The sequence below is a fragment of the Alligator mississippiensis genome, chromosome 3, assembly GCF_030867095.1.
Source record: "Alligator mississippiensis isolate rAllMis1 chromosome 3, rAllMis1, whole genome shotgun sequence".
In the NCBI taxonomy this organism is placed as follows: domain Eukaryota; kingdom Metazoa; phylum Chordata; order Crocodylia; family Alligatoridae; genus Alligator; species Alligator mississippiensis.
In genome coordinates, this window is record NC_081826.1 from 219,349,891 (window position 1) to 219,365,822 (window position 15,932).

Genomic DNA, 15,932 nt, shown 5'->3' on the forward strand with positions numbered 1-15,932 from the left:
AAGAATTAAAAATAGAGAATTCGAGTGACTGTATTCTAGTTATTCGCAGACTGTAGCAAGTGGTAACATTATTGATAGTCCTGATATCTAAAAAGTTGTACTCACATCAAAAAAGGTATCTTGCTTTAGCTGCAGGATTTTGGAAACATATTACTGATATAATCTAAATACATGGTTTGACTAGGTCCAATGGGGGGGACTTAAAGTTGTGTACAAATGCAGAACTTAAACAGTTTAACAACAACCCACAAAAAGGAAGGTACTTATTCAGAGCAGAGGACACATTCATTTTGCAGTAAGTGCACCAGATGACAGGCGAAGTCTAAGCCAACTAAGGAATGATTTAGTTAAGAGACAGTAAATATATAATCCACCCTTCTAAAATCACATGGAGTTAAAAAAAAATCAGCTTTTTCCATTACTGATAAAGACCATATACAGTGACTTATTTCCCCATTTCTTTCTTTTCTATTGTTACTTATCAGTATATAAAAATCACAACAGTCATGACACATGACAGCCACTATTGCTATTTAAAATGCAGAATGTATGTTAAAAGAAGTGCTATAACTTCTTAGGCCCTCAATATTGCAAAACCTATGTATTCAAGTAGCCTTACTAATACATTAATATCTAACACAAGCAGTAGTACGACAGCTTGAAATTCTATGGGCCATATTCATGGTTGGCATAGCTGACATATCTCCAGTGATTTCAAGTTTGAAAATTAAACCCACATCAAAGTCAGGAAATGCAAAAATAAGGGCTCAGTCATAGAAACTCTAACAGACATAGTGCTTACTCCACGCTTTATCCCTGGCAGCTGTCAAGCAGTTAAGGTTGATGGAAGGAGCTATAAAAGTCCAAAGTAGTATTATTGCATGTGTCATGCCTACCATTCTTTTACCTGTATAATGTGATATATTAGTATAGTTTATGTATGAAATATTTCTATAGCTCTACAATAAATAAAAACTCACTAAAATGCCACAGTGCTGAAAGGAAGTCATGAAATTACTGCCAATACTGGTACCACTAGGAATCAAAATCTGTCGGTTACTAGAAGCTTAATATAGTTCTCTTCTTTACACATTTCACATTGTAGAGAGGCAGACAGAAGCTATGAAACATCTCATTACAGCGCATATTCATTAAACTGAAGGATGTCAAACAATCGCAAATGATACTTTTAAATGTTTCACTTATTCTACCAGAAGACAAGAACCAAAACACAACATCTCCACAAAAAATACACAATGCTGCTGCATGCATACTGCAAGCCAAAAAGGAAGTTTAATGTATTCTTTCTGGCAGGTCACATATTTTCCTTCTAAATAGCTTCACATCACATGATCGATTAGAAAACCCCAAGCAATGACACAGATATTCATATGTAAAAACAAACAAACAAAGTAAAACCAATCTTCTCCACAAGACAAAGGTAATAGAGAAACAAAGAATAACAAAACAAAAAAAAAATAAAATAGACAAATGACACATACTTTAATAATGAAAGTAGCTTATTCCACTTATTTTCTAGATTTGGTATGCACCTGGGTTGGGACAACCAAATTTCAGGGGCAAACACAGGACAGGTTTACTCTGACATCATTTGACTGTACTCTGGGTTAAAAGTGGAGTGGATACACAATGTACAGCCTTATACAGAAGGAAGTTATTCCACTCCGGGGTGAAGTTATTCCTCTGAGGCCACAAACAGACCAGACGTTTGATTTAGATTTGAGCTTTTATCTGCAGCAAGCCCCAGACCTTACAGAAGGACAAAACCATTGTCCCACATTAAGAACCTGTGAGGTATCCAAAATAACATTTTACCTCAACCTACAAGGAAAGACTATAAGCCCTCCTTAAAAGGGAAACCACTAGAGCCATAGCAACTAAATATGGGGGTCAAATAAAAAGAAAACAGGGAAGGGAGAGAGGGTCACAGGTTAGCAACAAGGAATCTGTGTGACATAGACTTTTTGCTACATTCAAGGGACCATGGGCCAATGCCCACCAAGAAAAACAGTGACATGAGATACTGGGCAAGACGCAGTGTGGCATGACCCACTAAATGACAGTTCTTACATAACACTTGGAGCTAATTCAAGTTAATTACCATTTAAATCTTCTGTGTAAATGACTGTCCTGCCCCTTCCTGGCTTGATGCCAGTCAAATCTCAGACTAGTCAGCCCTGGTCATCTGTTTTTAGCCGGAAAGTGAAGTGTGAATATCCCGCAGTAGAAATGACACCCATACACCAGCTACGATTTTTTAGGGTGGTATCTTTTACTGGCTTAACCGTGTAGTGGGGATAGAGGTAGACAAGCCTTCCAGTGCAAAGCATCCTTCCTCAGATCACCCTAACACAGTGATTCTCAACCTTTTGTGGACTCGATCCCCCTCCATATCCTCTACGAACTGAGAACATAAGAACATAAGAATTGTCATTTACTGGGTCAGACCATAGGTCCATCTTGCCTAGTGTCCTGTGTCACACAGGGGCAGAGCAGATGCTCAAAGCGATAATGAACTGGGTGTGACCAGGGTTTTCCTCCCACTGTTCCTCTTCCATCTGTAGCCTCCAGCATTTAAGATCTAGAAATTTCAGCTCCAGAGGCTGTATCCCTAATGCCCATGTTCAATAGCTACTGATGCCCCTTTCCTCCAAGACTTTTGGCTAGCCCCTTTTTGAATCTGGCTAAATTGTCAGCTTCCACAACATCTGGTAGCAAAATTACTCCCTACTAGTTTAATATTGGGACCCCTCCTTCTTGTCTTGGGAGAAAAACCTAAATAACAAATCCTGATTTCCTTTCTCTTCACCTTGTAGTGTTGTTTAAACTCTTGTCAGGCGCCTTCTCAAGCACCAAGGCGCCTAGGTCTGTTTCTAAACTGAGCTGACCTAGCCTCTCTAGTCCCTCCTCATAGGGAAGCCCAGGTATGAATCGTCCTTGTTGCCCTTCTGTGGACCTTCTCTGGTTATACGCCCTTTGTGGAGACCAGAACCAGGCCCAGCATTCAAGGCATGGGCGCACCAGGGATATATATAAAGGGGCACGAGGATATTTTCCACTCCATTGACTTTGGCATCCCAGGCCACCGACTCATCTATTGGAGAGTCCAGTGGAGAGCAAAGAAGATGGTTAGGAGCCTGGGGAACGTGACTTATGAGGGGAGGCTGAGGGAACTGGGCTTATTTAGTCTGGAGAAGAGAAGACTGAGACGGGATTTAATATGAGCCCTCAACTACCCAAGAGGGGGCGGGGGTTGAAAGAGGATGGAGTTGGACTGTGCTCAGTGGTGGCAGATGACAGAACAAGGAGCAATGGGCTCAAGTTGCAGCAAGGGAAGATTAGGTTGGATATTAGGAAAAAACTTTCTTACTAGGAGGGCAGTGATCATTGGGACAGGTTAGAGATGTGGTGGGATCACAGAAATTGAGGGTTGCAAGGGACCCCAGAAGGCCATGTAGTCCAGTGGTTCTCAACCAGTGGGATGTGCCCCACTGGTGGGACTTGAAGGTCTTGTCGGTGGGACTTCAACTCATTGCCCGATTGAAAAAAACAGTTGTTTGCACTTCAAGTAGATGAATCAACAGATATTTTGAACAGTGTAATTTTGTGGGGTTTTGTTTTTATCATGGTAGGACCAGGGTTTTTTTGACAAAATGGCTGGTGGGATGTAAGGTGCAAAAGGTTGAGAACCACGGCTCTACTCCAACCCCCTGCTCAAAGCTGGACCAGCCCCAGCTAGATCATCCCAGCCAACGCTTTGTCTAGCCAGGTTTTGAAAACCTCCAAGGACGAAGCTTTTTCCGCCACGTCTCTGGGTCACGACGTGTGGGGGCTGCACGTGCACCCCGAGCGCGCCGGTGCCCCCCTGACAGCCAGTGCTCCCTGCTTAGGCGACGGGCAGGGGGGGCAGGCAGGAGCGCCGGTGCCACCCTGGTAGCGCTGGTGGGGCGTGGGGGCACCAGGAGAAGCACACTTCTGGTCGCTTGGCGAGATTGGCCACGGGGACCGCCGCCACTGACTGGCACTTGCCCCCCCATGACTCAGGAAGCGCCACTGCCCCTTGCCTGTTCCAGTGTTTTACGTCCCTCCTCGTGAGAGAAGCCATCCTCGGAGGTTTTTGAGGCCCAAGCCTTGGCCAAGACTCTCTCGTTGGGGCTGGTCCGGGCCCTGCTGGGCTTGCGTACGGGCCGCTTTTCCTACGGTCCCACCGCAGCGCTCGCCCCTGCGCCGGGGTGGGGACGTAGGGTGGGGACGTGGGCCGGGCCGGGCCGGGCCGGCGCAGCCCTGCCGCGTGGCACCCGCCAACCTCCGCGGGAAACCCGCGCGCACCCCGCCTGGCGCCGACCCGGGGCAGGCGCTCGCCTCCCGCTTGAGCCCCCGGCGCCCGCCAGCAGGCGGCAGCGCGGAGGCCCCGGAGCAGCCGCCACCGCACCCCGCGCACCCCTTCCCCTTCGCCTTCCCCGCGGGCCGGGCCGGGCCGGGCCGGGCCGGGAGCAGGGCGGAGCTGGGCGGGCGCTTCCCGGCGCGGCGGCGGGACAGGATGCGGCCGCCCGCCCTGCTCTGCGCCCTGCTCGGGCTCGGGCTCGTGGCGGCGGCGGGCGCGAGGCGGCGCGGGCCCGGCGTCACGGCCAAGGTGACGGAGCGCAGCCGGGGAGGCGCCGTCCCTCGGGCGGGCGGGCGGGCGGGCGGGAGGGCGGGGGGGGCCGCTGCCACGCGGCGCGGGGGAAGGGGCCGCGGCCTGGGCGGGAGGGTCCCACAGCCCGGGCCTTGAGTTTGGGGCCGCTGGGGCTGGAGCAGCTGCCGGCCTGGGGGAGAGGGACCGGAGCTTCCTCGGGACCGGCCCCGGCCCTTCCGCAGCTCGTCTTTGGCAGCTGCAGGAAAAAGGGCCGGTTGCCCCTCTGAATGCACGGCTGCACCCGGTGCGACATTGTTCAAGGAGCAACACAGAGGGATGCTGTAGCCGTGGCGGTCCAGGGAGGATGCCATGCGCAAGGATTTCTCGTTTAGGAGACCGACCACGGGGCTGGGATAGAGCCAGAGCAGCGATCCAGTGCGAGACGCTCTCCGCCGGGTGCGGCTGTCACTTGCCACGCGGTGCTTTTTACTCAGCCTCGGTGCATTGATGCAGGCATAGATGCAGATAAAAGGGCTGGTTGCATCCAGGATGCAAATTAAAGGGCAGCTGGGGGTTTAAGCCCCCCCCCCCCATAAGAGACGAGCCCGTCATGTAAGATTTGAAAATCATAACCTGGGGGGAGCCTCCGATCAGATTGCTCCTTCACTTAAGTGGACTTGCTAATCAGTGAATCAGTTTTTTGGTTTTTTTTGCAGACCCCCCCCCCCCCACAAGAGTTGAAGCATAATTCAAACCCTGGTTGCATCTCTAAAAGCATCTATACACCCATGATCCGCCGGCCCCCAGCGATCAACACCCTGTGGCTGGGTAGGTGGAACTACATAGGAAGTCACAGCTGAACCTGGGGAAGAACATCTGGCATTGGAAAGCTGGTCTTGCTCTATCCCAGCTATGCAGCTGGTCCTGTGAAAGACATCACCCAACAAAGTCCTTGCCTCTGTGTTAAACAACTGTAATGGTAGCATAAGAGGGATATTGTAGCTGTGATGGTCCAGGAATGATGCCACATGCAAGGATTTCTTAGGGTGATGTCATTTATGGGACCATATTATGTAGCGGGGATAGACCAATACCAGCTTTCCAACGCGAGACACTCTTCCCCATGTCCAGCTGTGACTTCCATTTATCTAGCCACAGGGTGTATCAGTGCATTTACAGATGTGGAAAAAAAAGGCTGGTTGCATCTATAAATTTATCAATACGCCTAGTGATTGCCCCCCTCCCACTTTGTAGGGGACCAATTGCATAACTGGGATAGAGTGAGACTAGCTTTCTAATGCAAGACAGTTTTCCCCAGGTCCAGCTGTAACTTGCCACATGGTTCCACCTACCTGGCCACAGGGTGTACAGATGCATTTACAGATGTGGGGGGAAAGATCTGGTTGCTGGGGAAAAAACCCCCTGATCATACCCAATTCACTCATTCTTTCAGCATTCGCTTTCTGTCCCTGCATAACACAGGACACGGGGCAAGATGGACCTGTGGTCTGAGCCAGTAAATAGCAGTTCTTACGTGACAGTCCAGAAATGACATGAGAGGCAAGGACTTCTTAGGGTGATGTCTTTTATAGGACCAACTGCATAGTTGGGATAGAGTGGGACCAGCTTTCCAATGCGAGACATTCTTCCCCAGGTCCAGCTGTAACTTGCCATATGGTTGCACATAGCCAGCCTCAGGGTGTGTCAATGCATGTATAAATGCAGAGAAAAGGGCTGGTTGCATCTTTAAATGCATCTTTACACTGAGTGATCATCTTTCTGTGACAGTGTGAAGCAACTGTAATGGCAGCGTAAGAGTGAGATGATGTAGCCATGACGGTCCAGAAATGATGAGAGTGGCAAGGACTCTGTAGGGCAATGTCTTTTATGGGACCACCTGCATAGTCGCAAGAGAGCAAAACCAACTTTTGAACATAAGACGCTCTTCCTCAAGTCGAGCTGTAACTTGCCATGTGGTTCCACTTACTCAGCCAGCTGTAAGAAAGGAGGGCAAAAAAAGCCAGGTGCCCTTAGCTATCTGGGACAGCTGCACTTCTTGAAGCGTGCCTTCATGTTTCCACTATGGCAGTGCTTTGTAACAAGTAGGCTGTGAGTTCCAGCAAGAATCAGCACAATTCAGCTCTTCTTCAGCTTGTATCCGTGTAATTGTAACCTTGAGCAGCTAATCTTAATTGTCCTTTGTTTATATTGTGCCTTTAAGATTTATAATGATATTCTCACTTGTGCTGTCTTTGTTGAGGTGCTATTTTGGTTTGGTTTCTTAGGGTTTACAATGAACTGACAAGTGTTTTACCATCCGTACTTCAGAATTGCATGCATGTCTTGTCTTCTCCTCTTTCACTCTTTAAAATCCATCAGTATTGGAAGTTGACTCACTTTACTGCTTTGCCATATATCCCTTGTGTTGTGTTGTGCTGGCTTCGTCTCTTCCTACCTGGCACTTCCCAGAATTTGAAAAGCAGGTACAATGAGATTAGCCAGAGCCACTTTAAATTCATAAATCAAGAGGTGATAATCTGGTATCAGTTAACACGGATCATTTTCTCAATTTAATATTCCTCTGTGTTGCTTTAAAAGCAAGAGGCATTACGTGAATTGGTTTTGTAGATCCTCTTTGTAAGCAGAAAAGAATGTGCCTTATGACATATACAAGATGAATTTTAACGAGCAGAGTGATAGCCAGATGACTATGCCAACCCACATGGATACCTAGGATGTTCATGCTTGTTGATACTAATATGCCTCACTACATAATACACTGGTACTTGATTTTAAACTTTCTGATAAAGAACAACAGGACTTCTAATAAAAATGAGTATTAAGGAAGGTGATAATTGGACCTTCTCAAATTCATTTTAGGGTTAGATTTAACAAACGTGTAAACACTCAGGGAATTTCATGAATGCAATTCTGAATATTTGCTCTTTTTACTAGTATTTATTACTTCTGGATATGTTCATATGAAAAGTAGGTTTTTATGACAAGTGGCAGGGACATGGACTACATAGATCAAAGGGTATTATTTTTTTCTTTGAGTGTAATGGCAGTCAAAATTCATATTCAGACTTAATACTTCTGACCAATGGAAGGTTAGGAAACAGTATTTAGCAGGACAGCATGAAAGATACATTCACATAAAAAGGAGACTGCAGTCATTTGTGATTGTTACCAGGCTCACTTCTGTTATATAATATTTTGTTGAAAGCCACGGGTAGCATTAAATACCATTTTGTAGTAAGACACACTAGTGTTTCCTTTAGATGTTTTGACAACCATGACTTAGATTTTTCTAAACCTTAACATGTCTCACTTTGACATGTGTTCCTTTTTTAATAACCTTTTCAACATCTTTGCATGTTCAAATGGAATTTAGAATATAAGACTTGATGTTCTATTACTAAAATTCTCTTTAACTCATTGGCCTTTTTCAAGAGTCTTTTACAGAAACATTTTGCACTGTTGTTTCTGTAAATTGAGATGTCTAATTTCTTAAGTCAAGACACTTATTTCTGTAGGCAGCATGAATTTATTTTTAGCAAGGAAACTTGCTAGCTTCTAGGAGCAAATATTTCTCACTTTTAATTTGCCAAATAAAATACATTTGGACTAAATGCCTGATGCTTTTCCCCAGTAGCTTACATGGGTAAACACTTAAATACAATATGGTAGAATGTCATAGTTCCAATACTTAAGATAGATGGCAAACTGGTTTTTGAGAATCCCTGTATTGTAATTCCGTTTTTGTCGTCCATAAACCTGAAACAGAATTAGCTGTTAAAAACTTTTCACTTGGTATTCATGCCTGATAAAACTGAGCACATCTTTACTAAAATATGATTACCTCTCCATAGACATTTTGGTACGTATGTCTCAGAAAAAGCTCTTAGAAATGTGCCTATAGGTCTTGTAAGGTAGCTTTCTGACTGAGCATTTTTAAAGGAATGAAAATCCAGAACTGATACTTGCAATACCTTGCACATTTTTCTGTGTAGTCCAATATGGGGCATCTTTAAGATGTATTTCTTAAAAACTACATTACATCTTTTAGAAGGACTCTTTGCACAATATTGTCCAAAGGCAATTTCCTGCTTTATATTATGAAAAGCAGAGTCTTTCGGTCACTGTTGTATTTGTATGATTATGTTTTCTTCATATGATTATCTAGGTGTTCTTTGATGTGAAGATTGGAGAGAGAGACGTTGGCAGAATTGTAATCGGATTGTTTGGAAAAGTTGTCCCAAAGACTGTTGAGAACTTCATTGCTTTGGCAACTGGTGAAGTATGTTTGTTGTTTCCTCTCTCATTTTGCTAAATGACATCTCAGTTGTTAACTGTTTTAGTTCGGTGTTTTCACCCATTTTTCATTCTGTGAATAAATCGGAGAGAAAGAGAGAACCATCTAATGGGCCCAGCTCTTCTGTCTATATTTCTGACCCCTTCCAGCTCTGCGATCAATTCACATGAGGGCAAATAAGGGTCTCTTGAACTATGAGGAATTTTGTAGATTGTTCTTGTTAAAGCAGAAGCAAAATTGCTATCATCATCCTGTAAATAAATTGCCTCTTTAATCCATTATTTTTGAGCTACACAGCATAGCTGTAGTAAGCACTAATTTGTTTTTGCTTCATGTTGGTTTTTTACATCTTTCTATGATACTAGTAGGGCTGTGATTCTCAATATATCTAGTACAAAAGTAATCTTTTAAAGTTCTTTAGTTTTGTTTATATTATGTAAAACTCTAATGTTCAAATTGCTTGCCTTTTTCCATGTGCCACAATAGATGTCCTGTATAGAAAATTAAATGTACTTGTTTGGAACTTTGTTCCTTTTCTTAGAAAGGATATGGGTACAAAGGAAGTAAGTTTCATCGCGTGATCAAAGATTTTGTGATTCAAGGTGGAGATTTTACAGTTGGAGATGGAACTGGAGGTACATGCTTATTATTGTTCAGCTCTCCTCTTTCTAGTAGGCTTGAAATGAAAGAATGAACAAAACAATATTTCCACTTCTCAACCCAGCTAAAATGGATGTAGGGTGTAGGCCACAGAAGCATTTACTTTGGGAATTCAGGGCCTCCTCAGCGTGAAAAGATTCAAATACAAATATTTTATTTCACATTAGTGTTATAACCATCAGGCTGGAGGACAGTCTGGCTGAGGGTACCCTACACCCTTCCTTCTTTAAAAAGTTAGGCTCTTGTGCAGCTATAGCAGGACAAGAATTTTGGGACTGGGAGGAGAACAGGCAAGAGGAGACTTTTTCCTGTAGCCTAGTGGTTTAGGGCACTAGGCTTGGAGGGAATGGGAAAGACTTGTTTTCCAATCCCTGGTTCCTGGACTATGTATACATTTTATATTAGCCAGTTATTGGATTTGAGAAGGAAATGTATGGGCTGAATTGTTCTGTTGCTGGTATATTCTTCTAAACTGGCTTTTGTTTTATGTCACAGGAAGAAGTATTTATGGAGAGCAGTTTCCAGATGAGAACTTTAAACTCAAGCACTATGGTATTGGGTGGGTCAGCATGGCTAATGCTGGCCCAGATACTAATGGTTCCCAGTTCTTCATCACAGTGACAAAACCTTCCTGGTTAGATGGAAAACACGTAGTTTTTGGCAAAGTCATTGATGGAATGGTAAGTTTAAAACTGGTACATGAAAACAGATAAGTCTGGCTGAATTCATTTTTGTTTGAAACTCTCTAAATCCAGTTCACACCACTGTCACGGAGAACAGAATTTGGTGTCCACCATTCTTCATCTGGAAAATAACTGTAAAGCATTTACACTGGAAATGTTATAGGAAACAGCAAATATTTGTTGAAGAAATGAAAGTTAAATAGTCTTTTTGGCTTCAAGATTTCCCCATATAGAACACTAATCATTGGCTAGGAACAGACATTGGATTTATCCTTGGAAAGTTTGTGCCTGTGTTTATCCTGGAACAAAAATACCCTGAAATTGATTCATAAGTATGTTGCCCTTCTAATTAAGGTTTAGTGAGTGGCTAAATGCAGAGCCACTTTTTTGCCATTGATTCAGTGATATAGTCTTGGGATAACTCTGCAGACTTACTTTGCAATATCCTGGGATAAATGGTTACTTCCTTTTTAGGATTTAACCTGGGATAATGGACATGGATGTCTGTACACTTGGACATCGTTGGGGGTAAAATGGTTTTACAAAAGACAGCAGTAGTGGTCATTGGCTATAACAAGGAATCTTTTATTCAATTGGGAACATGAATTTGAAAAAACAGAATTTATGAAGAATTAATACTTTAATAAATGCTTCATATTCCCAATTGAAAAAAAGATTTCCTTGAATAACAGAATAAAAGACTCCTAGGCTCAGCCCCACCAGAATGTTAGCTGTGTTTTGCCACACAGTTTGATGATTGTTTGAGGGAAGTTAAGCACAGGAATAATTATCTAAAGAGTAGGGCTGTGCAAAACTTTGGAAGCCGATTCAATTTGGAGGAGATTTGATCCGATTCAGCGGCCGAATCTCTGAATCAGGAGACTCATTAAAAGGTCCAAATCGAATCCAAAGCCTCCGACTCAATTTGGAGAAGATTCAGATCAGCCAGGGAGAGGCAGGCAAAGCTGGGTGGCTGCAGGTTCTCCTGGGGCTCCTCTGGCTGTGCCTGCCTCTCCCCAAGTGGGAGGAGCTGCAGGAGAAGCCCCCATGGCTGCCCTGCCCAGCCCCATCTCCTGTGTGGCCCCAGCCTCCCGGCACTTTAAAAAAAAAAAGCCCTGCACTTACCAGGGGCTGTGGGGGCTCTGGGGTCTCCTGGCAGAGCCCCCCCATGCAGCCCCCACTTCCCGATTGCCCTCCCCTCCCCGCCTGGCCTCACTGCAATGGCTGTCCCACCCAGCCCAACATCCCAGCAATTAAAAAAATAAAGCCCCACACTCACTGGCTTTGGCATTGGGGATCAGGGCTTCTGGGTGCTCGTGGCAAAGCCACTCTACTCAACATGGGGTAGTGGGGGCAGCAGGGATCATCCCCCCCACCTGGCACCCACACAGCAGCTGCCCCATGGCGTGGGTTCAGCGTGGGTTGGCAGGGTGCTATGTGTTGCCTAGGAGCTGGGGCCACTGGGGCTGAGCAGTGCCAGGCTCTGGCTGACTTCTCAAGCCACACCAGCTCCCAGAGAGTGCGTGGGTGCCAAGTGGGGAGGATGATCCTCACTGCCCTGTGCTATGCAAGGGGCGCTCTGCCACAAGCCCTCAAAGGCCCTGATCCCCACTGCCTGAGCTGGTGAATGTGGGGCTTTTTTTTTTTTTCTTTCTTTTAAATTGCAGGGAGGGTGGGGTGGGGCAGGGCAGCCATCTGAGGCAGGGTCGGGTGGGGGGGGCGGAGGAAATTGAGGCGGGGGACGGGGGCGGGGCACTCTGCCAGGAGACTCCAGAGCCTCCACAGCCCTTGCTACAGCCAGTGAGTGTGGAGGGTTTTTTTTGTTGTTTTTTTTTAAAGTGGCAGGAGGCTGGTGCTGGGCAGGGCAGCCATGGGGGCTTCTCCCGTGGCTCCCCCTGCCTGGGAAGAGAGCCACAGCCAGAGGAGCCATGGGAGAACCTGCAGCTGCCTAGCTGTGCCTGCCTCTCCGAATCGCCAAATCAGCGCTGACTCTCCTATTCTGATTTGGCCGAATCGAATTGGGACAGTGATTCGAATCACCAAATCGAATCACTGTCCTCCAAATTGGCCGAATCCAAATTGAATACTTCCCTATTTGCACAGGCCTACTAGAGAGCTTATGGAATTGTTGGCAATGGAATTTTGTAAGTGCATTTATCGGGAATGGTTTAGACCAGTGGTGCTCAACCGTTTTTTAAGACTCAAACTACCACATATTAGATCTCTTGTACTCCTCAGAAAATGCCAGCTTAGGTTTTACTCATTTTTTTGACTACAGAAAAATAATAGAGCAATTCTTCTGTTGCAAAGAGCTTAGAAAAGGTCACGAGAGGTCAACATTTTTTTGACAAATTCCTATTTGAAATCTTCAGGTTTGTCTTTAGAATCTATGTAGGTGTTACACACGTAACTGCTAGTATTCACAGCAGCTTGCATCATCCTTGAAAGCATTTAATGACACCACGTTTGAGAACCACTGGCTTAGGTGATCCTGCTTTGAGGAGAAGGTAGGATTAAATTACCTCTTTAAGTCTCTTTTAGCTATTTTTATCTGTGTTTGTAGTTGGCAAACAAAGTGATAAATCATACATCACTTGACTTCACTTACTAAATTTCTGGTGGCTTGCACTTGCATCTTATTTTGCATGCCACTTCAGCTGTTTTGAAATGGATAGAACCTGTTCTGTAGAATGCATCCTGTGTAGCTCATGAAAGCTTCATTTGAATAAATCTTGTTCAAATGAATTCTAGTTCTCATGAGCTGTAAGAGCAGTTGAAACAGTTTTAGAGTTATAGTAAACTTTAGCTCAGAAGTAATTAAGTGGCACACAGTTAATCTAATCGGTGAGGGTGAGGGGATGGAATGACCCAGATCAGGTCAGAGCCTGGTGGGCATTAGGACAAGGGGGCTGCCACTGATTCTGTGTGGTGTGGCAAAACCCTTCTCCTTTGGAGCCTGTGCCACTTGATGGCGGTATGGGCAGCATCCCCCGCTTTATTGGAGCCCCAGGTGGCTGACTGCAATATGGTGCAGGGAGAGCCCCCTTCTCACTGAATGCTACCAAAAGTATGGCTCCACGGGCCAGATCCAAAGGCTCTGCAGGCCATAAGGTTGCCAGCCTCTGATCTGATCTAATCCAATAGCCTTAGATCAGAAAATTGATCACTCAGTCTAAATTCTAGCCTTCAAAATAACACTCTATTTGCTAGTGCCAGTTTAGTATTCATAAGGCAGGCATCTGATTGGAGGTATCAGTAACATATTGGCATTGGTAACACAATTTATGTACAGTATGGGGAGGAGTCAGATTCTATAAGCACTGGACTGTGGTTAGAAAAAAAATACTATATTACCTTCATGATCTCTAGAGTTGATAGAACTGCATACTTGTTAAATTGATCAGCTGCAAGGATAGTTTCAGTTTCTTCTTTCTAACTCCAGATGTTCTGTTCAAAATGTTCCATCCTTTTCTATAAACACATACAACATTTCAGGTGGTACTTCTCATTTGATAGGTTCTTGTTTAGGTCCCAAATTGCTTCTAGCGGAAAAAGAAAACTTCTGGGGGAAAAAAGGGACCTGGGAAAAATTCCCATTCAGAATTGTTGAAAATGAATTTTATGCAAAGAGCATGTAGTTTTTTGCCTAGTGCTTGATATTAGAGTATTTGTTTCTATTAAATTCAATCCCTTTCCTTTTTTTTTTTTTAAATAGTCTGTCGTACACTCTATAGAACTTCTGCAGACAGATGAACATGATCGCCCTCTTGAAGACTGTGTGATAGTAAACAGCGGCAAAATAGCTGTGAAAGAACCATTTGTGGTTGAAGTAGATGACTGGTGAAATGAGCACCTACAATGGAAGAGGAAATGTATAGCTTTTCTCTTGGGCCTAAAATAGGGATGCAGCTATTGGTTATCCAGTGAGTTTTCACATAAATATGCTGAGGTGTTGGCAAATAGAGTGGGAATCATCAGTTACAGGATATGCTTCTGTTTTATTCTGCCAAAATTGGGGAAACCGCACTTATTTTCCCCCTAAAACAAAGGACATCCCATTAAATACTAGAGCTGCTAGAAAACCAGGACATTATTTAGAAACAGGTTTGAAATTTTTCACTGTTTTGCAGGTTTTGAGATGGTCTAATTTTCTATTTCTTGTGAAATATTTCAGTATTTGTTGCTGGAAATCCTTTATTTACTGAAAAATCAGATTTTAAAACATTTTTTCAAAGCTGATTCTTGTAAAAAATTATGGCAAAATATGAAAATGTTTCAAAAAATTTTGATTTCAGTAATTTTCACGACAGCCTTTTTCTAGAAAATAACTGTTTTTACAAATGTTAGTGAGTTCCACAAAAGATAAATTATTGCTGCTTTCTTGGAGTTAGGGATGTAATACTACAAATGGAAACAACTGACCAGTTCAAATCCAAATCCCATGAAAGTGCAGAATGGTATTGTTTCTTCTTTTAAATAAAAGTTCTACCAGGTACAAGACACAAATCCAAGCAAAGCAACTTAATTTGTATTAAAAATGTGCTTTAGAAAGAACCTCTCTTTAGCACAGGATATTTTATACACAGTTAGCATGTCATGCAAAAGACAGCTCACCAAAGCCTTCAAAGTACAAAGATTTAAGATACTGCAATTCAGCGTTGGATTTTTTTTTTTTTTTTACCCTTTCCAACTCCTCATTTGCTGGCAGAATAAATGTTAATACATTTTTTAAAACAAAGTATGTACAATAGCTCATCCGAAGATAACTGTACTGAATTTAGGCTGAGCTACAGATATATATATAGGCAATAATAAACATTTGCAATACGAGAGTTGTTTTTGCTTCTGAACTTTCATTTATAAAATTGAAGCTCGAGGAGCCATGATCTAGCTTCAAAAAAGGGCTTAAAAGTACCTGAAAATCTTGTGATGCCTAACTTGTGAGCGCCTGGTCCCCAGAGCTGACTCCATAAAACCATGAGTAAAACACTGAGGTTCCTTAACAGTGAACTGAGAGAACTTAGGTGCTTCTTGATAGGATCCAAAATAGCTGCCAAGCAGGGAACTGGCTAGTCACCCACAAAGCCTGCAGCCACCAAGAGCTAGCCATGAGGTAAGTGCTGAAGATGCTGAAACCTGAAGGGAGGGGGGAGTGAAACACTTCTTTCAAAGAACTCAACAGTGCTTACCCTTGTGTTTTAAAATATACTCAGAGGAGAAGGATGGAGGTATTTATCTCTTTTATATAATACTTTTATGGTTAAGCACATACCCAGGGGGATCCAGCTTTAATTCCTTTCTCAGCTCCTCTAGTAGGACTCCTAAGTATGTTACATAATGACTATTTCAACCCAAGATTTCCCCCCTTCCTACATGAGCGTCCCAACCACAAAGCTACAGCATCTCTCATTCTCTTGGCCATGAATCCTGAATTCTGTTACCTGCCCTCAGTGTCAGTAGGAAAAGAGGAGGGTGCCCTGCTCATTTAGGATAGCTGGTAACATGAGGGTTAGGGCTCTAGCCTGGAAAATGTGGGTTTGAACCTACCAACACTGAGAAAAGAGTCAAATCTAGATCTCCCACTTCCTGAGTGAAGCTCTAATCCTGAGCATATTTGTATGAAAAGCCCTGAATCTTG

At 43.9% G+C, this 15,932-nt stretch overlaps 1 protein-coding gene across 1 annotated transcript; it reads left to right on the forward strand.

Annotated features, from left to right (window-relative positions):
* The first annotated feature begins 4,348 nt into the window (after positions 1-4,348).
* PPIC (peptidylprolyl isomerase C) lies at positions 4,349-15,126 on the forward strand. Its single transcript, XM_059724910.1, has 5 exons — positions 4,349-4,654; positions 8,823-8,936; positions 9,493-9,586; positions 10,107-10,291; positions 14,010-15,126. Exons 1-5 carry the CDS (start codon positions 4,562-4,564, stop codon positions 14,136-14,138), a joined length of 615 nt encoding a protein of 204 aa, XP_059580893.1. The 5' UTR covers positions 4,349-4,561; the 3' UTR covers positions 14,139-15,126.
* The last annotated feature ends 806 nt before the right edge of the window (positions 15,127-15,932 follow it).